Source organism: Cryptomeria japonica, chromosome 7, assembly GCF_030272615.1.
Source record: "Cryptomeria japonica chromosome 7, Sugi_1.0, whole genome shotgun sequence".
Lineage (NCBI taxonomy): Eukaryota > Viridiplantae > Streptophyta > Pinopsida > Cupressales > Cupressaceae > Cryptomeria > Cryptomeria japonica.
The window spans coordinates 310,945,792-310,967,945 of record NC_081411.1 but is presented as its reverse complement, the minus strand read 5'-3'; the positions used below and the strand labels follow the sequence as shown (position 1 = coordinate 310,967,945).

The 22,154-nt window shown below is 38.1% G+C and overlaps 2 protein-coding genes across 2 annotated transcripts in view; both read right to left on the bottom strand.

The window, feature by feature from the left end:
* LOC131047301 (prefoldin subunit 5) overlaps positions 1 to 22,154 on the bottom strand; it is a 54,562-nt gene that overhangs the window by 18,512 nt on the left and 13,896 nt on the right. The gene's annotated exons all lie outside the window — the stretch shown is intronic.
* LOC131856339 (uncharacterized) lies at positions 13,959 to 17,015 on the bottom strand. The gene is made up of 4 exons (XM_059208020.1): positions 16,788 to 17,015; positions 15,369 to 16,573; positions 14,557 to 15,255; positions 13,959 to 14,441 (listed from the first exon to the last, which is right to left on the bottom strand). Exons 2-4 carry the CDS (start codon positions 16,545 to 16,547, stop codon positions 14,058 to 14,060), a joined length of 2,262 nt encoding a protein of 753 aa, XP_059064003.1. The 5' UTR covers positions 16,548 to 16,573; positions 16,788 to 17,015; the 3' UTR covers positions 13,959 to 14,057.

The window sequence follows — 22,154 nt, the reverse complement described above, 5'->3', positions numbered from 1 at the left end:
AAACTTTCAAATTGTCTCCTATGGATTTGAAGCTTAGCCTTTTTCACTTTGTCATCTCCTTCATAAGTCATTTGAAGCTTATCCCACATTTCTTTCGCCAAAGTGCAGTGCATGATTTTGACCAATTCACATTTGGTTAGCCCACTTAGGATTGCATTCATAGCTTTAGCATTATTCTCACTTGTCATTTTTTTGCCTTGATTCGTAGGTGGAGTAAATGGTGCCACATAGCCATCCACAACCGATTGCCATATATCAAATCCATGAACCATCAAATAAGTGTGCATTTTTACACTCAAGAATGCACAGTTGTTCCTGTTGAACAATGGAGCTCAGCTTGAGGAAAACCCTTCTTGACTCGCCATGTGTGTTCTTAAGATCTTTCCTTCAAGTGGTTAGGCTTTTTCAAAGGAACCCACTTTGATACCAATTGAAGAAAACACACACACACTTATACTAAGAGGGTGAGGGGGCGGGGGTGAATCAGTATAAGAACAACTTTTTCTTCAATTTATAACTTTAGCAATCATAAGCAATAATCAAGACAACCCCACAAGTAAGATCTAGCAAATTAAAACACAAGATGCACACACAATTTTACATGGAAACCCTTGCAAGAGAAAACCAAATCAAAATATTGTTTTTTATACAAAACTTCTTACAACTTTGTAGGCACCAACCCACAAGAGACACCAATCCCCTCCACTGAGCACCAACTCAACAAGAGACACCAATCTCTTTGAGTAAGAGGCTCCAACCTTCTGAACTTGCAAAGTAGAAGGCACCAACCTTGGAAAGCAAAGTGATTATAATGTTGTTGGAACTGCCCCAAATCCCTTCAAGGCCTTAAAAAATTCTGTCCATTCCTTCACATAAATCTGCCTTGAATTTCTGCTCTTTAACCTTCACTCAGATCTGCAATATGATCTTCAAAAGTATCCTCACAAATCTGAAATGTCTTCACAGCAAGCCTTTATGAATCTTGCATAAATTCATCATAGATGCTACACAAGCATAAGACAGATTAATCTCATAAATTCTGCTCTCAAAATCTGCTCTTCTTTCTTGTAAATCTGCTCTAGAAATACAAATAATATTCAATGAATTGGTAGTAAAATGATCCTCTGCAATCCTCTATTTATACAACTGCAGTATGCCCCTTCATCCAATGGTCACCTCCTTTAAACCAGGTTGGCCAACATTAATATATATATATATATATATTTCCTTAACGAGGTCGACCAACAACATGAACAAATGTTTATTATATTTTCTATTTACTTCTTCAAAATAGGGTGTCCATCTCTAGGGGGTTGTCATGTCCCCTTTAATTTAAAATTTAATTTTGGAATTTATTAACCCATTTATTCTTCCATGGGTTAATTGGACAAGCTTAGGAAGAATAATTAATTTAATATTTAGAAATGTCCAAATATTCTCAATATCAAAAAGGGCATTTAAATATTAAATTAAAATTATAGAAACACTTAGTGGGGTGTTGGAATTTGTGCCATTTTGGGAAAGTTGTTGCAGAATGAATTTAGAAAGTTTTCGCCGTCACAAGTGGAGGAAAATCTTTGATAACTCAATGACAACTTTTGGCAACTATCATAATTAAATTAGTAACAATTCCAAGGGAGTTTGAATATGAATTTGTGCCATTTTGGGAAAGTTGCTGCAGGATGAAATTTTAGAAAGTTTTTGTTGTTACAAGAGGAGGAGAATCCTTGATAAGTCAATGAGAACTTTTGGCAACTGTCATGATTAAATTAGCAGGAATTCCAAAGGAGGCAATTTGAATTTGGGCACCCAAATCTTGCATGCATGATGGATACAAATATTGGGATTTTGGTAATTTTTAGGGTTGTTGATCATTATTTTCTTCTCTACATTTGCAGATTTGCAAGAAGCTTCTTCAATGGACAGAACCCCGTTGAAGGAGAGAGCTTGTGGACGGAAACCCATGAGCATTGTATGAGCAAAGGACAAAAACCCTTGTTCATAGAGAGTATTCTCAATCTGAGATTGCAGTTGGGCTTAAGGAAATTTGGTGGATTGTTTATTGCTGCTTCTCTAGTTTCCAGGTTTACTTCGAGTGTTGTTCAGAGTGCTTTTTAAGCAGAGTGTTGTGATTTTTCTGTTGTGTGAGATTTATAAACCTGTTACAGCAATATGCTGCTGTTATTGAGTCTGTAATCAGTAATGTTATTTTCATTTGATGAACAAACTATGACAGTTGGAGAAGTTTGGAGTAGATTGGGTAGTATTGTTTTGGGATAGTTTGATGATTTATGTAAAGGAGTTTGGTGTGTGAAGCCATAGTTTGGTTTGCTGTTATAAATATAATTTTCAGACCTGTTATATGCTGTTACATATCAGAAAGTCAATGCAATAATGTTTTTTGGAGAGTTCACTCAATGGTTGTCTATTCTGCTACAAGACTAGTTAGCTAGTTTGGATGTTTTCAGTAAATGGTATAACTATTGTTAAATCAAATTTTCAGAGCTGAATTATATTTCTGATTTTTTAAGGATAAGAACATTACAGGGGTAGGCCCTCTTGTAAAAATTATATTTTAATTTTAAAAAGCCACAAAGGAGACGGGGTCGGCCACTAATTGGCTTTCCATTATATTTAATATTTTCTCCTATTTATTTAAATCTGCTCCTTGTATATAATATGTCTCTACTACTCAAATAATCTGCTCCATATATATATGTCTCTGCTCCTTAAATTTCTGTTTTTAATTAAAATCTCTCCTTTGACATCAATGACCTATGTCACAAGGTTCGAGTTCATGTTCGACTTCGGCCTCAATAAAATTCGAATGAAGTTCGACAAGAAGAAAAATTCGAAAAAAAAAATCATGATTAAATTTGCTTTATACAAATTTGCTTTTTTAAAATATAAATGATAAATCCATAAAAAAATAATATTATATTAAATTTTAATACATTATAATATAAATATGTTTAAAAGGGATGACCCCACAACACAATGGTTAGCTGCGAGCCTCCTACATGAGAGGTCTTGGGTTCGAGTCTGCTCGAGCCCCATGTGTTCCACACACAGGCAATGGAGAGATAAGGTGATGCCTAGGTGTGGAAGATAGGACGGCAGTGTTGAGACATGGACCGGCTAGGACTCGAACCTAGGACCTTCCATACGGTGCTAGAGTGCTCTACCACTGAGCTACCGGCCCCTCTTGGACCAGTCCATCGTCGGTTCGGGTGTGGCTTATTTCCAACACCAACACCCCCCCTTAAGCCACACCTCTCGTGTGCTTGGGGCTCCTAGCCTAGACCTAGCTCTGATACCACTTATTGGAAATTGAGCTGGCCATTTCACCCAAAAGATGCATTTGTTTAGGAAACCGATACCATCCTAGCTAAGGATCTCACAAGAGGCTGTTAGGCCATGTCACAAATCCCAAGGGGATATGTTGGACACTTACCAACAATCTCCCCCTCAGCGTTACTCGAGGGGATTTGAACCTGCGACCCCGCTCTAATACCATGTTGAGACATGGACCAGCTAGCACTCAAACCTAGGACCTTCCATACGCTGCTGGAGTGCTCTACCACTGAGCTACTGGCCCCTCTTGGACCAGTCCATCATCGGTCCGGGTGTGGCTTATTTCCAACACCAACAGGCAGAAGGAGATATAAGGGTGTTAATGGCGAACAAATATGAGGATGAGGCCCCTCAAAAATGTGGTCTCACTAGTTCATAGCTCCAGTCAAAAGCGATTCGGTTTTGGCCCATTACCAAGCAAATATATATATATATATTACGATAATAGATAGTTTCTATTTATTGTTAATGGTTATCTACTATAATATTCTGTAAATACTTAGTTAGTTGTTAGCTAGAATAGAATGTTTCTATTCTTCACAATCGTTTCCTAAGGAAACATCGTCTTTCTTCTTGTATATAAAGATCTATTGATCTTTGTTAATATTAAGCAAATATTTACCAATTACTTCGTAATATGGTATCACAGCCTGGATAAAGAATTTGTGAATTCTTTTCTGAGATTTTTGGGGCCTCTTTCTTTTGCTGCAGATTTTCAGAAATTTTTTGTTTTCAAAAGTTTTTCAAACAAAAATTCATGAAGAATTTTTTCCGTCTTATTTTTTTGAAATCCTATTTTTCTCGAGGTTGTTAAGGACTGTGTTCATCTCGTGTAACGGGATTCTTCCTGTTTGCGTCTGTCTGGCGAGGGTTTTCGGCATTTTTCAGCGCAGTACAGACCCGCCATTTTTTCTACAACCTGCAACTTGGTCAAACCCGCGTTTTCTGACTTTTGGCTAGGGTTTTGACCCTCCAGATTGAATCAGAAAAATTTTCTGAGCACAGATTCGTGGTGGGTTTTTGGAGAGCTCAACTGGGCTATCATCCGTTTTTTTTGGGTGCCTCGATTTTTGAGCAAGCGGATCCAAATTCGAACAGCATATTCTTTTTGGGTTTTTCAAGCTCTCTTATGGGTGCCTCTTCATTTTTTCTGGGTCCTCCGACATTTTGCCTCGAAGTATGTGCCTTCTCAATTTTTCACAAAAATTTGTGCCATGGCATCTCTAACGAATATTCTACTCGAGGGAAATCAGAAGTTCAATGGTCGGAACTATAGCACGTGGAAGCAGTGGATGCTAACCATCTTTGAATATCGCGACACCGATCAGGTGGTTTTGGGTACTACTCAGCGTCCAACTACAGCTGGTCCTGATCAGGTTGCATATGACCAGCATAATCGGGAGACAGTGATGCTTCTCAAATTATTCGTAGCTGATGATCAACTCCCTCAGATTCCATTCGGCAAAACAGCTGCCGAGATATGGGCGCATCTCAAAACCCTACATGAGACTTCTAATAAAAGCAGGGCCTTCTTTCTCAAGAACTCTCTGTTTTCTATTGTCATGGATGAGCGGAAATTGCTCGAGGATCACCTGAATAGGATTCAGGAAATCCGTGATCAGTTGCTTGCCATTGGACGCAAGATGGAGGAAGAGGACATTGTGGTAATCACCCTTAAAAGTTTACCCAAGTCCTACGCGCATTTTATCGAAACTCTCAACATCACTTCTATTGGTGTTGATCAAAAGTTCACAGATCTCTGCACACTTCTTCTTCAGCAAGATCGGTGGACACAGCAGTTCGGTAGCAGTTCCACCTCCACCTCCACCTCCACAGAACAAGCCTTTGCTGCTAATTCTTTTCACAAGGATAAGGGCAAGTCTCATTCTCAGCAGTCTTCTCAACAAAAACCCTCTGCTCCTGCATCAGAAGGCTCCAAGAAAAAGAACATTCAATGCAACTACTGCCACAAGTATGGTCACATGAAGGTTGAATGTCGGAAGCGCTTAGCTACCCAAGCTAAGCAATCTAGTTTGCAGCCCAAAGCGAACAGTGCAGAGCACACTGAGCAAACAAAATCTGCCTTTTACGCCTTCATGGCTAAAAGACCCACAGATCATGTCAAATTGTCTACATGGTATATTGATTCAGGTGCCTCTCGTCATTTCACCCACCGTCGAGACTGGTTCACTGACTACCAGCCTTATTCAAATTCTGTTATATTTGGTATTCAAATTCTGTTATATTTGGTGGCGGGGAAGAATACACGATTGTCGGCAAAGGCAACATTCAGATTCAGTCTGCTAAGAGGAATCTCATTTTCCTCGATGTCTTCCACGTTCAGGAGATGGAACTCAATCTACTCTCAGTTAGTCAGATGCTGCGACACTCTCCACGGTTGGATGTCACCTTCAATTCACATCAGTGCACTATCACTGATCGGGAGACTCAGTCAATTGTTGCAGTTGGTCTTGAGGATCATGGTCTTTTCAGACTTGCAGATTATGGTGTTTCTCAAGACCTCACTATGGCTGCTCGGCAGTCTTCTCTCAGTACACTTTGGCATCAGCGATTGGGGCACTTAAATGTGTGCTATCTTGCTCAGCTTGCTCAGGACGCACTTGTCCTTGGATTTCTAGAGATTCAGACTCAGCAGCTTGGAGTTTGTGATGCATGCCAGGCTGGGAAGCAACATCGGACACCCTTCAAAAGTGGCGATTCATGGCGGGCTTCTTAGGTACTTCAGCTTGTTCATGTTGATATCTGCGGCCCTATGGCTACTCCTTCTGTTCTTGGGTCTAGGTATTTTCTGTTGTTTGTTGATGATTTCAGTAGAAAAATGTGGGTCTATTTTCTTGCAAAGAAATCAGAAGCGTTTACTGTATTTCAGAAGTTTAAACCTCTAGTTGAAAAAGAGTCTGGGAAATCTATTATTGCTCTTAGATCAGATAATGGGGGGGGAATTTTGTTCTAATGAATTCTCTAGCTTTTGTGATATTCATGGTATTAAGTGCCAGTTAACCACACCCCACACACCCCAACAGAACAGTGTAGTTGAACGTCGAAACAAAACAATCACTGAGATGGCTAGATCCATGCTCAACCACAGACATGTTCCGAAGCAGTTTTGGGCAGAAGCAGTTAACACTGCAGTCTACCTTTTGAACCGGTCACCCACTGTGGCGGTCAAAGGCAAGACTCCGGAAGAGGCCTGGTCAGGTCGCAAGCCCAAAATCAGTCATCTGAAGGTTTTTGGCTCCCTTGCTTATGTTTGGATCCCTGATGCTTCACACACCAAGTTGCATGCCAAGAGCCAGAAACTTATGCTTACTGGATACAGTAGTCTTCACAAAGCCTACCGCTTGATCGACATTGAGACATCTCGTCTCCTATATAGTCGTGATGTAGTCTTTGATGAGCAGCAAGGACCCTTCATGCATGTCTCTCCTATTCCTGACTCAACAGACCAGCCTTTGAAGGCTCATGATTTGGGAGTTAGACTTCCATTAGGTCTACTAGATGGGAGGGCTCCTCCAGCTCCAGTAGCTCCAGTTATCCCGGTGATTCCTGTACATACACCTCCGGCTTCTCCTACAGGATCACCCAGATTTGCAGATGCTTCACCTGATTTGGATTTGGATTCTTCTGATGTGGAACCTGATCATAGAGCATCTCCTGATGCTAATGTTGGTCCTTCTCTCCGACCTAAATGGTGGGCCAAGACACTTGCTGATCTTTGGGATGATTAACTCATCGATGGGAGAACTACTCAAAAAAAGAGCAAACCTACAGGGACAGTTAATTTTGCTCTCATGGCCAACATTCACAATGTGTTTGAACCTCAGACATACTCTGAGGCCAAAGGTATTCCAGAGTGGGAACAGACTATGCAATCTGAACACCAAAGCCTATTGAAGAATCACACCTGGGAACTTTCTGATCTTCCACCAGGGAAGAAACCCATTGGCTACAAATGGGTCTTCAAAATCAAATACAAGTCTGATGGTACTTTGGATAAGTACAAAGCTCGCTTAGTTGCAAAAGGCTTTTCTCAGCGTCAGGGCATTGATTATGAGGAGACCTTTGCTCCTACAGCCAAGATGAGCACTATCGGATCAGTCCTAGCCATGGCAGCACAGTTTGGCTGGAAGGTCCATCAAATGGACGTCAAGAGTGCTTTCCTGAATGGTGACCTACAAGAAGAGGTCTACATGACGCAGCCTCCAGGTTTCAAGGTTGCAGGTGAAGAACATCAAGTTCTCAGACTCGTGAAAGCTCTCTATGGTTTGAAGTAGGCCCCTAGGGCATGGACATGAAAATTGATAAGTACCTCAGTGATCAAAGCTTCAAGAGTTCTTCAGACTCAAACTTGTACATCAAAACTACTGGCAGTGATATCATCCTTCTGGTCATTTTTGTGGATGATTTGATCATCACCGACAATTCGGCATCTTTGATTCAGGGAATCAAACAGAGTTTATGCCAATCTTTTGACATGACTGACCTTGGGCTCATGCATTATTGCCTAGGTGTTGAGGTTTGGCAGCAGCCTTCTGGTATATTCATTTCTCAGTCTAAATATGCTAGGGCTCTGTTAGACAAGTTTCGTATGCAGGATTGCACGACTGCATCTACACCTATGGAGAAAGTTCTGAAGTTATCAGCCCATTCTGATTCTCCTCCCGTTGATGATACTACATACAGGCAACTAGTAGGTAGTCTCATCTACCTCTCTGCTACTAGACCTGATATCAGCTTCGCAGTCAGCTACATTTCACGCTTTATGACAGCTCCCAAGGCCGATCATTGGATAGCCGCAAAGCGTGTGCTTCGTTATGTGAAGGGCACTACTGATTATGGAATTCTCTACTCTCGGAGTTCTAATCCTAGACTTCGTGGATTCACAGATTCAAATTGGGCCGTCTCTGTTGACGATAAAAGGTCAACTTCTGGATATGTGTTTAGTTTAGGATCCGGTGTCGTCACATGGACCAGTAAGAAGCAGTGGGTTGTGTCTCTCTCCTCTATAGAGGCCAAATACAGAGGGGCAGTTAAGGCAGGTTGTGAAGTTGTATGGCTTAGTCGGATGCTTGGGGATATGTAGATGTCACCAGCAGGACCGACCACCTTGTGTGTTGATAATGATGGTGTTATCAAGTTAGCACGGAATCCAGTCTTCCATGAATGAACCAAGCATGTAGATGTTCATTGTCATTACATACAGCAGCTGGTTGAAGACAGGATCATAGACTTGCAGTATGTTCCTACATTGGATCAGACTGCAGACATTTTCACCAAGCCACTTGGTCCAGATAAGTTTGTCAAATTCAGAGGACAGCTTGGTGTAGTGGACAGATTAACCATTAAGGGAGGGTATTACAATAATAGATAGTTTATATTTATTGTTAATGGTTATCTACTGTAATATTCTGTAAATACTTAGTTAGCTGTTAGCTAGAATAGAATGTTTCTATTCTTCACGATCGTTTCCTAAGGAAACATCGTCTTTCTTCTTGTATATAAAGATCTATTTATCTCTGTTAATATTAAGCAAATATTTACCAATTACTTCGTAATAATATATATGTTTAAAATTTTAATATTATTATGTAGATAAATAAATATATTGAGTGTCCAATATTAACTAATAAATATATTATAATTAAAAATCTGATATGAATATTTTTGACTATTAAATTTTTATAAATTCTATAAAAAATTAAAACTAAAGATATCAAATTTGATTTAAACAACTAGAAAATCATAAATAAAACAAAAGTTAAAAATTAAAATCTAAAATTAAATACTAAAAGAGTCGCAGCTAGGAGTGGGTGAACATCGCATGAAATGGTTTCTCACTGAAGTATCGACCATCAAGGTATTTGCTTCTACAGATATTGCGTCTCAAAGTCAAGGGCCCTGGCCCCTTTTGTGGAGCTGAAGCAGTTGGAAAGCTGCATAAAACCCTACAAAATTTTGAATTTGTGTTTGGGTACGACATTCAAAAGATTTTTTTGTATAAAACAATTTCAAACTTTTGTTGCATATAACCCTACAAAAGCCAATGCAAAATTCAAATTGAAGTGAAAAAAATATGATAAGCCCTTAAACGTACGAATGTGAAGGCAACAAAAAAGAATTTTTAAAATTTCTTTGAAATTTGCTGAATTTCAAATTTCATATATGAAATTCGGGAACCCTATGACATAGTCAATGACAATTAATTCAACAAAAAAGACCTTTTGAAATGTTTCTAGGCACCTTTAACTTGCCATTTCAAGACAAGAAATGCGAAGTTGGTTAGTTGTGGGGGTAATTAGGGAGAGGAAGATTTCTGCATTTTCTTTATATGTTCTTTTGAGTTGGGAGAGGGCTTTTTTGCTCTTTTGGGTTTTCTCTTGGAAGAACAATTTTACAAGTTGGAGAGGAAAGAAAGTAGGGTAGAGAAGGATTGGAAGAATAAGGAAGCCTGAATGGACTTCAACAAATCTACTAAGTTTGGAAAGCATTTTAAGGTAGGATCCAAATTCCCTTATTTAGACAATGTAGTATTTGTGAAATGTTTTTGGATTGTTCTTGTTTTCATGTGATCATTATGCAATATGTGATTTTTTGGGGAAATCAAGATATGTTTGTGAAATTGTTGCATAGCAAATGTCATTTTGTAAAGTAGTTTTGTGTGGAGTAGACCTCCTCTCATGAGAATTAGGTCATCCGTATGATGGCGTTTGAGCGGGCATGACTCCCATTTTGGGGGTTTTGTGTATTAGTACCCACAATGTTTAGTTTCTAGATATGAGTATCCTTCTATAGTCTATAATGAAGAGAACGGGGATATGGAAATGGATGATTGTGTATGAAATGATGTTGAAGAAAGGGAAGTGTTTGTTGTGTTTTCTAATGTAAAAAGTGGGCATGACACCTCATCTCGCCATGCCCAATCGCATGAGGATCAATGTCATCCAAATCAATGACCTCCTTTAATTCATCTTCTACCTTTCTTGTGCAAAGCCAAAGGATGTATTGTACAAAGACAAGGTCATTGAGGCGTTTTGAATTACTTTATTCTGCTTCTTGTGAATGGCCTCAAACAAACTCTAGTTACACTCACTATAAGATGCACTACAAGGTTGAAACAAACTCCAAAGGGCTAATCTTTGAAGGATTGGGGTATTTGCACCCCAATCTTCCCACCAAGAACCTACAAAATACTCAAGAGTTAGTAAGCAAAACATATTTTACCATTGTTTGTAAATTTGAAATTTGTAACTTGTAAGATGCATGTGATATAAAGACTCCATTTTTTGTTGCCAAGTGACTGAGTGGTTCTTTGTCAGACAATTGGTGCCAAAGAAAAGAGATAACCCCTATTAGTCCTATAATTCTACAATTCTTGAACAATGAGATCTCTCACCTCAACCGCAAATGTCATACTCTCAATGCATGTCGAGAAGCACTTGACAACCTCTACATTAGGATCTGCAAAGCAATCCGAACAAAAAAAAATGGGGTTGAGAAAATACTCCACTACATGAATAGGCTGAGGGAGTTACTTGTCCCATCTTCGATCAATGATCTTTCAAATGGGATAAAATTAAAGTCTGCCCCCTTATTATAGTTCCAAATATACTCTTTGGCCTTATCCATGGCCTCATAAATGTACCCCATTGGGTTTTGATCCCCATACCAAGCACAAAACTCTGATCAAGGGCTCCAACATCTACAAATTTATAATGAAAGTAAATAATTATAAAAATATAAAATAAAATATTCAATTTAAATTTTAAATCAAGGTTTTGAGGTTACCTTGACGATCTTTGTTTGTGCAAAGAGATTATCAAAAACTATACTCGAAATCCTCTCTCCTTCAAGCTTCTTTGAGTATGATGAGTCTAGCCATGCTTGACTCATAAACATTTGTTCCAAAGAAGTCAACAAACCAATGATGTTTTGCAATGACAGGAAGATCATTGCAAAACTTGTGACACCCGATCACACCGGTTCTTTCCCTTTGGTGTGATCTCTCATCAAACTAAGAACCCAAGGATGATTATAAATAAATTTTATTGTGCTTTTTGCATCTTCTAGAACTAGTCTCACCCAATCAATTTTGCCTATGTCCTCCAACAGAAGGTCAAGGCCATTATGCACTATGCAAGGAGTCCAAAAGAGTGATGTATGCCTCTCTTGGAGCAATCTCCCAACTGCCACATATTTTGTTGCATTATCAATAATATTTTGCACTACATTATTTATCTATGCCCACCTCTAAGTCCTCCAACACTAGACTCAAAGTTTATGCATTTCTTACTGTTTCAAAGGCATTAACTGACTTAAAAAATTACCTCACCATTTAATGCTACCAGAAAGTTGATAAGCAAGCAGTTCTTTCCATCTGTCACCCATCTGAAAGAATAGTGCAGCCATACTTTCACCATTGCTTCTTTTTTTCTTCCACATGTAACTTTGTCTCTTCAAATGGATCCATGAGCAAATTCTGACTTCAGTCTTTTCAAGAAGGCGCCTTGAAGCCTTTTCCTATGATTGTCAATGCAATTACCGAATTCTCCCAATAAGGGTTGTCCGCCACATTAAAGGGAAGATTGTTGAAGTACCAACACATGCCTTATTTGCTTCTTAGTGCACCTCCCTGTTCCACCCTATAATTCCTTGTTCCACCTTGTACCTTCCTATGACAGTTGTACTCTAGAAATGTTTCTAGGTACAGAAAACTATATCATATCCATGTAGGCATTCTACTTAGAGTAGATAAAATGGATGCCAATGTGCTTCGTATGTGTGGACCACAAACAAAGCCCACTTATGCCTTTGAATGTCATATCTTCATCTAATTCTACTTGCAATTGAATACCATGAGCACTAGCTATGGATGCTACTTGTCTTCTCCCTTTGTAGTTGTTTCTCTTCCATCAATGCAAGGTGTGCATCTATCTCTTCTTTGCTCTTGTCACAAAGCTTCGCATCATGATGAGTAATGCATACAAGATGATATTTGAGGCGATTGATGCCTCTATGATATAGATTATAGCATCTTATGCAAATGACTATCACAAGCATTGATCCCTATACAGCATATTTCGAAGCAAGGTTTCTAGCTCTAGAGGGAGGAGTTCCTATAACTACCATCATCTAGGCTAAGATTGAGTCTGATGCAAAGTGGGAACCTGATCCACAGGCCAAGGGTACTCTATTTGCCATCAATACTAACCTACAAAGTACACTGTTGATTTTTAAATACAAAAAAATAGTATAAATTCAAGATAAATTAGATAAAGTTGATTTTTAAGTTTAATCTCAAAAAAAAAGGTATAAATCAGAAAAATAATTTGTTTGTACAAAAAAACAATCATTTCATTTAAAAACAGTATGAACAAAAAAGTTCATAGATCCAATTTCTTTTAGTAAAATTGTAAATACTACTAAATATAATGAAATTGGGAATTGTTTACAATCTATATGCTAGATTTTAGCAATTAAAATGGGTTTAAACTTTAAATGCTTACAAGAAACAAAAAATAAATTACTAACTTGCCTCTCAAATTCAACTAAAATAACTTGCAATTAGCTCAAATGTATGCAAGATTGTTGTGTGAGGAAGTGAGAGAGGTCTGTTGGCTTTTATAAGCCAAAAAACAATGGATTTTTTGTGCTTTTTCCACGTCCCACATGCATCATGCAAGTCTTCTACATGAACTCTGTGGGTTTTCACAAAATACTCGACAAGTAATCATCAAAAACTCAACAAGAAAACTCTATAAACTTTTTGGCAAGTTACTCGCCAAGCCAAAAAAGTGGAGGGTACTTGAGGAGTCTGCCAACTATGGTCCTTCATATATGCTTACAAAATCAATCTAAACACATTTTACCCACTTGTTCAACAATTCCAAATGGGCCATATTGTAGTGGCTTTAGCTTTTTTCTTCTCCCTTGAATCTATTTTTGCTTGAGTGCAGCCAATCTTGTCTCCAACTTGGAACTTGTGTCCAATCCATTTATGTGATGTGAGAGAGAAGCTGAGAAGCAAAGTCATTCCAAAGTATTTGGTGAAACGGAAGAATCTTCCACTTGAGGATATGACATGGGAAGGAGCGGAGATTTTTTAGCACCCAAACCTGAAGTTGCTTGAGGACAAGCAATTTGAGGAATAAATTAAATAAAATTCTGTTTTATAGTCCATGATATCAGGCAATCTATTTTTGGGTCTATAAATGACTAAGTTACCGGTTCCGGTTCGGATTCGGGTTCGGATTCGGGTACGGGTTCGCGGATTCGGCAAAAAAAAAAAAAAAAATTTGGGTACGGGTACGGGTTCGTCCGTACATATATATATATATTTTAATTTTTTTTAATATATATATGTATATGTTCAAACTTCAAACATCAAAATTATATATGTTCACAGTTCAAGCATACAAATATGAAACATCAAACATACAATGTAACTTTCCCATACAATGATACATAGATGATAACAGATAAATCATAAATCAATAAATCATAAATCCATAATTGCCAATGCCAATAAATATTCTGATATTGATATATCATAAATCATAAATGTAATATCATATTCATAATTTGCAAAAAAGATAATATTCAAGTTTCAAGTTTCAAAATGTGAAAATGTCATGACACAATAAAGTATAAAGTTAAACATTCAAATTACAAGCCATCTATGGGATTTAAATTCCATATTCATCTTCATCTGAAGCATCCAACCCAAGCTCACGGTCATCAAGTGGTTCAAATTCAGCATCAATTGAACCAATATCAAATGGAATGCCACTCCCACTAGCTATGTCTCTCTCAAATTCCATAACCGCCTCGTCTATAGAGACTTGGCAAAGTTGTGCAACTGTAGCATCTAAATCAGCACACTCAGGGGCTAGATCCCAATTCCTTGTTACACCCTCACTATATTCAGGGTCCTTATGTGACAACAAACGAAGGTTGGAGTGTACGTAGACCAAATCCTCAGCTTTCTTTGCACCCAAACGATTACGTTTGACTGAGTGGATGAAGGAGTATGTACTCCAATTCCGCTCAGCTGAAGAAGAACTTGCAACCTGTTAAAAGTTAAAACATAATTAGAAATTTACAAATTAAAATTATAAAATAAAAAAATGATAGCATCAAATGGAATTGGAAAACTATAAAAATAAAAAATAAAAAGATACATACTTGGGAGTTAAGTTTAATTGCAAGAGGCTGCAAGTAAATGGAGCCTTGACCATGTACATACCACCACTCATCAGCATCCATCCCATATCTAGCATTAAGAGCTACAACATCATGATTTTTTGCAGATACAAATTGGCCAAACTCCCTCATGACAATATTTCTTGTCTCCTCATCTTGATATATCTTTTTAAAGGCAGCCCTATAGCCAGAAGCAACCTCTGCATCTCTATATGGTGGCACCCTCCTTGGTGTTGCAAGCATCTCTGCACTATAAAATTTTGGCATCAAAGCAAATGCTAAGAGATGTAAGGGGGTGGTCATCTTGTTCCAACGGTCAACAACAATTTTCTGCACAACTTTGAAAAATGTTTCCGTTGGGTCATTTTCTTTTCTATTTATTACTTCTTTTATTTTTTCCACCATGCAATCCATGCCATCATAAATCTCGCCCAAACATGGGCGATCAGTATCAGCATACCTGATCATGCTCATGATGGGCTCAGTGAAATTCAAAACATATTCCACATCATCCCACCATTTCTCACTAAGGATCAATGCTCTTACTTTTAGAGCTCTTTCTGTGTGGGACTGCTTCCATACACTCCACAAGCTGTTGATGACCATAGAACTCAAGGCGTCTCGCACCTTCAGAAGTCGTCTTAAGACGAGCGTGTGAGATGCAAATCGTGTTTCAGCAACCTAACATGACATAACAAAATACACAACATATATCAAATGCAAGTCTATAAAAAATACAAATTTAAAACTAAAAAATTAAAAAATAAAATTTAAAATTAGTAATTATAAATTACCTTCAACAACTCCAACTTGGAGAAGGTCCTGAAAATGGCTTGTGACATATGATGATTAGTCACAAACATTTGAATCTCCTCGCCCTCCGCATATAGTTTTTTCACCCAATCAATTTGTGTGCCAAGCTTTTGCATGATTAAATTGAGTGAGTGTACTGCGCATGGTGTCCAAAAGATGTGACCATATGTAGCCTCCACTATAGTCCCTGCTGCCCTACAATTTTTAGCATTGTCAGTTACAACTTGGACAACATTTTGAGGCCCCACCATGTCAATGCATTCTATCAAGATATTGGCAATGAAACTTGCATCTTTCACTTGCCCCTCACAATCCACTGCTTTCAAAAACATTGCCCCTTTAGGACACACTGCTATAACATTGATCAATGGCCTATTTTTACAATCTTTCCATCCATCAGAAACAATGGTCACACCTGTTTCCTGCCATGTATCTTTGATGACCTTCAACTGTAACTCTATGGATGCTTTCTCCTTTGCCAATAAGGTGGTTCTCACCTTTTCATACCCTGGACAAACATAATCAGAAGGTGTATTGCAAAGAGTATGCACCATGTCCCGAAAGTAAGGTGATCTAACAAGGTTGAAAGGAAGCCCATTGCCATAAAGGCAACGTGCAATTTTGGAATCTGCAATCTCTCTCAGTTCATTTTTGAAGGCAAAATCCAATGGGCCTCTTTTCCGTGAAGCCACAACATTCTGATTCTCTACTGCATCAACTGGTGGGTTTTGCATGAAAGGATGTGAACCAGCTGGTCTTGTGGAGCCCATGCTACTAGAAGGCCTCTTAGACATTGAGCTTTGATGGACAAGAGGATGATCAGTCTTTGCTTTGCTACTTCTCCTATCAGCTTCCTCTTGTTCTCTAATATATCCCAAAACTAGAGCTTTTGGCAGCCCCTTGCCATCTGATCCCTTACAAAATTTTATTCCACGCCCAGGGATGAAACAAAGGTGGCCTTTCACTCGATAGTATGAGCTGGTATACTCAGTGCCACAATGGTTGCATTGCCAAACAAAACCCCCACCACCAGACACTGGCTTGATCATTGTTGTATAATGCCAAAGTGGTGAATCTTGATCAATTTTAAAGGGGGTATTTTCATTTCGGACATTTGCAACTGAACTAGAGCTTGCACTTGCACTTCCAGTTCCAGCCATTATGTATGATTATATGAATAGTGCACCTAAAATGAAAAGAGAATGCACAACATTATTGAAAAAAATTATTAAAATTTTGGTATTATAACCCCATACTATGCATACAAAGTGTAAAAAAATATACAAGACTTCGTTAAAAAAAATTAAAAAAACTTTAAAAAACTTTAAAAAAAAATTTAAAAATTTGAAAAAAACTTGGAAAAATTCTTGAAAACTTGAAAAAAATTCAGATTCACTTACCTTTAATGGCTAAATCTTTCTTCTCCAGTGATTCCTATGCCTTTGATGCGTGTCTCACACCTTCGTAGTCGTCACCTTCGAAGAAAAATACAAAAACTAAGAACCCTGATTGTAGAGAAAAAATCTTCAAAAATGCAAGTAGAATAGGTTGAATGCATGTTTTGATGCATGAAATGCATTATAGAGGGGCGGATTAGGGTTTAGATGTATTTAGAAGATTAAAAATATTGTTTTTTTATTGTTTTTAAATGCTTTCTAACCCGTGGGCCTCGTTTTTGGGAACCCACGGGCTTGGGTTCACCCGGGTCCTCCTGGGTTCACCCGGGTCCTCCTGGGTTCGCCCTGGGTCCCACCCGGGTCCTGCCCAGGCGGCTGGGTTCCCTGGGACCAGGACCAGGACCCAGGCAAAAAAGGGGAGAACCGGTATCACAGATAAATGACTTACAATATATGGGACTCCCCATACTCCCAGTATGCAGGAGGCACCTAACTAAGCTTCAAATACAAGATATGCATACCCTAGCCCCTGCAGGATTTGAACTTGTGACCTTTCTTTCAAAAGTACAAGTTTTTTACCGTTAGCCAACTCAAGTGTACTCCCTAAATTAAGTCGGCCTCCAACAACTTTTTTTATAGGGGTGTTTGTAAACACCACCTGCAATATTTAAATAAATATAATAAATAAAATATTTGAAAATTCAAATTGGGTGCCTAATTTTAGGCCAACCCATATTTTAATAAATGGAAAAAAAAAAAATCTTTTGTTGTTGGCCTAGTTTGGGCACTAGCACTATTTTTCCAAACATGTATAAATAAAATTTTGTTCACTAGGCGTGAGATATGGAGAAACTGTCAAGAATTTTGGAGAGAAATTCCTGAAGCGAATAGTTGCGACAAAAACCCTAGCTGTCCACTAAGATTAGGATGCAAACCTAACCTTGTCTTGTTTATTTCCTAACAAATCTGCAACTTGTCATGAACAAAAATTTTTGAGAATTAATCCAACAAGTGTTTCACCAGGCGGATCAAGGCAAAATTTGTAGCCTATTGAAGGAAGGCATTCTCATGGCATCTAGTCCCTTTGTTTGAGATGCAAAACAAAATTCCAAGGGTTACCAAGGCTAAAAGATGAGCCAGACCTAATCACCTATGCAACTCAATCATCCTAGAGGAGCAAATAAAACCTGTTAGTGCCCAATGGGCCAACATTTAATCATAAGGCATCAACTAGCAGATTTACAGCTCCAAGGAGAGGGACCAGCTAACAAAAACTCAGAGCACAGTGAAATCCACTGGCAGACTACTCAAAAAATCTACAATGTACTCACTGCAATTTTTGCACAACAGCAAGTTCAAACCCTAATAAGGGCTATTTTATCATTCCAGGTGTGGCCCCTTGTTCACAGCAATATAGTTTTTCCCTATGAGTTGAATTCTGAGAGGAGGGTTATTAAATTTGTGCTTTCCGGATCTGATTGCATTTACTTATCCTAGGGTTTACATTATTATCATATAATCTGACTGCATGTATGGTAATCTTGATGTGGCAAGCCAGATTTGCATATTGTTCATAAATCAAAGAATTTAATTAAATAACCAGCATATTGTAAGAAAATTGTTGGGATATGACAAAGGTAGAGATTGTATTTATAATTTATGTTGTGGTTAATAGATTGACAATGCACATTGAATTGCTACTGCTTTAGATTTCAAGGCACCTCAAGTAGCAAATGTATTCTTCAAGGAGATATTTACGTTGCATGGCTTGCCCAAAAACATTGTCAACGGTAGCAATAGCAAGAATTGTGTCATTTAACAGGTACAAAACTCACACCAAGTACCAGCTATGATGCACAAACCGATGGTCATATAGTGATAAAGAATAAATGGATTGGGAGTACTCAAGAAACTATGTTTAAATCAGCAAACTGCATGGATCAAGTGGTTACACTTGGGTGAATACTACTACAATACTTCACATCACATGTCCATTGGTATGTCACTGATGCACTTTCTTTTGGTGAATAATTGCTTTTAGATAATAGAGTACCTGTAGCAGGTGCCAATTAATCAAAGTCAATAAATATTGAGGGCACTAAAGGATAATTTGCAACAAGCACAAAATCAGCAAAAGATTTATGCAAATCAGAAGAGGACAGATAGATCTTTTAAGGTGGGTGACTCGGCTTTCTTGAGATTGCTGCCATGTAGGAAAAATACTATTAAGAAGAGTGGAGCTGAAAAGCTCAATCCACAATACAATGAACCCTATAGGATTGTGAAGAGGATAGGTGAACTGGCCTATGAGTTGGAGCTTCCATAGTATAGAAGGATTCATAAATGTTTTCCACGTATCTTGCTTAAAAAAAGTTATAGGTTAGCATATTGTGCCTTCAGTGGATTTTCCATCCCTCAATGATGAGGTAAAGTCGATTTTGGGTCCAAAAGAGGTGATGGATACCAAAGTGAAAAACTTGATAAATAAGAGCATCACAGAATATCTAATCAAATGGAAAAACTTACTAGTGAGGATGCCATGTGGGAAGGCATGAGATACTTGAGCATCCTAATTTGCATTGCTTGAGGACAAACAATCTTAGGGAGGGAGGACTTGTCATGTCCCCTTTCCAAAAATAGTAACTTCAGACTGATTATTAAGCCATTTTATTTTCCTGTGGGTTAATAGCAAATCATAGGGAACATAATTTATTTAATATTTAATTTAATCCTGATAATTCATATTTTATTGGACAATTAATTATTAAATTTAATATTGTCAGCAAGCAGGGGCATTGTAAACCTCCAAGCACATCTATTATTTATTTTAGACTTAAATGGAGCATATGATAGTTGCTATTCACCATTTTTGCTGCCAATTAAGGAGACATTTTTGGATATTATTTTTCTTTAATTTTCCCTCCAAAATGTGGCATGGGATTTTGGGTGCCCAAGTGTAGCTTGCTGCATATAAAACTTTAAAATTATTCCATTTAGGATCATCATCTTATGCCACTTTATTTTCTAGAATACTTTGCGTTCAAGTATCCTTCTATGGACAAAAACCCATGAGTTACAAGAGTCAGAGGACCAAAACCCTTTGATTTAGGAGGGCATTCTCATTAAGGGATTGCATCGGAGCTTCAAAGATCTACAGGACATTCAATTATTTAGTGTGTGTTCATTTTTTGCAGGTTGCAAGAGAAGTATATGCAGTTGGAGTGCAATGTTTGTGTCAATTTGTTGTTGTGTTGTGTGCTATTGTAGGATTCCTTGCTGTTGTTATTTTTGTTGTTCCTAATCCTTTCCAGGAGCTAGGAATATCAAACTTGCTGTGAAGAATATTGGAGAGTTTTTGGTGCTTTGGTTGGCAAGGTGTGTGTGAGTTAAGCATTGCTAATTTCAGATTTTGTATTTGTCGTTATGGCTATTGTAATGACAATCACACAAGGCCATTATACTATAAAAATAATAATTATATCAATATAAAAGTTGTATAATTTCTGGTTCAATTTGTGCAATTTTGGTGGTGACTAGCTAGTTTATTGGTGTTGACCACCTAGTTTTGTTATTGTAGATTGGTGAAGTTTATTATTTATGTTCAAATTTTCTATTATCATTGAAAAATCTGATTTAGGACACTACACTCACAAGGCCAACTCAAAGCATCCAATTTGTTGTTCCACCCAACCACCCTCACAGCAAGTATTCAGCTTGGTGCGGGTGATGTGCGTGAAAGCAAGCAAACATTTACAACCAGCCTAGAATTTCTGAAGTCTCGATTGCCACGACCAAGCACAAATTCGCATGGATAGCACACAAGTCACACATACAACCACAAGATGGTCTAGGAGGGATATTGCTACTTCTATTAGGCCCAAGCTTGGTGAACAAGAACCACCTTGATGTCAAGGCAACACCTTGCCAAGGTAGAGCAACACTACCTAATTATTCATCGAGGAAGCCATCATCCTAGGAATCCAAGGAACACCTTACTACAAGAAGGCATCATTATTCAATTATTTACCAAGATATCCAATATCCAAACTCAACCAAGATGGCCATCATCTAGCTTTATCACAAACACCTATGGAGCTCTACTTTGTACAAGGGAGGCTTAAATAGTTTATTAAGGCCTCAATTTGTGGAGCCAATCTTGCCACTAACTCACATGCATTCATCGCAAAACCAAACCACACTAGTTCACAAAGTTGCAACTCAAACCCACACAAACTTAACCTCTCTCTCTCTCTCTCTCTCTCTCTCTCTCTCTCTCACACACACACACACACACACAAAATTTCAACACAATTGGCACTCCCACACAATACATATTCATAACAAACTAAATCGTTGGCCAACAACATCAAAATTCTACCTTTGTACCTTTCTGTACCAAATGTTACAATCCTCTGACACACACACAATGCAACAAGATTGGCATACACAGTGCATATTCACAAAAAACTAAATCATTGGCTAACAACATTGGGCTTCTACATTTGTGTACATAACCAATAACCATTTCATGAGCCAAATGTTAAAATCCTCAAATTTCTCGAAAGGTGGAATCTTAATTACATGTGGTCATTAAGGCTACAGCCTTGTGTATACAAAATCTAGCTCAAAATGTTTTTGGCCAATAGACCATTAGTTTCTATTTACATATAAGAAATTGAAGATCATCCAAGTTTGCATTCATATTGGGTCAGCTTATGACAATCTCCAAAAGCCTTTCGTTTATAGCTTATTGCAATTCCTCTTCATGCCTACAACAATTTGGGAATTACTCAAAAATTAAATACAATATAAAACTCATAATCAACCTTGAGTTTAATAAGTTAGACAATGGATTAGATTTCACCCATTTTTTATTAGCACCAATCAAGAATTGTCAGCCTCTCAACACCAACCCAAGCATCCAAATTGTTGTCCGACCTAGCCACCCTCATAATGAGCATTTGGCTTCACAAAGGTGTGGGTGAGGAGCGTGGCAGCAAGCAAGCATCTACAACTAGCCTAGAAATCCTAAGGTTTTGATACCCATGAACAAGCACAAATTCACATGAATACCACACAAGTCACACATACAACCACAACATGGTACAGGATGGCTATTGCTACACTACTAGGCCCAAGCTTGGTGAAAAAGAATCACCTTGATGTCAAGGCAATGCTATCTAGTTATTCACCAAGGCAACCATCATCCTAGGAATCAAAGCAACACCTTGGTACAAGACACTATTGTCCAATTATTCATTGAGATAACCAATATCACGACCCCACCAAGATGACAATCTTTTGGTAAATCACAAATGACTATTTATCTCCATACCTACAAGGGTGGCTTAAATAGCCCACTAAGGCCTT

Bases quoted from the DNA above. Each gene is read 5' to 3' on its own strand.
- LOC131856339 (XM_059208020.1), bottom strand. From the start codon at position 16,547: ATGGCTGGAACTGGAAGTGCAAGTGCAAGCTCTAGTTCAGTTGCAAAT. The intron at 15,256-15,368 runs GTAATTTATAAT...ATGTCATGTTAG, and splicing joins CCAAGTTGGAGTTGTTGAAG to GTTGCTGAAACACGATTTGC. The intron at 14,442-14,556 runs GTATGTATCTTT...AACTTTTAACAG, and splicing joins CAATTAAACTTAACTCCCAA to GTTGCAAGTTCTTCTTCAGC.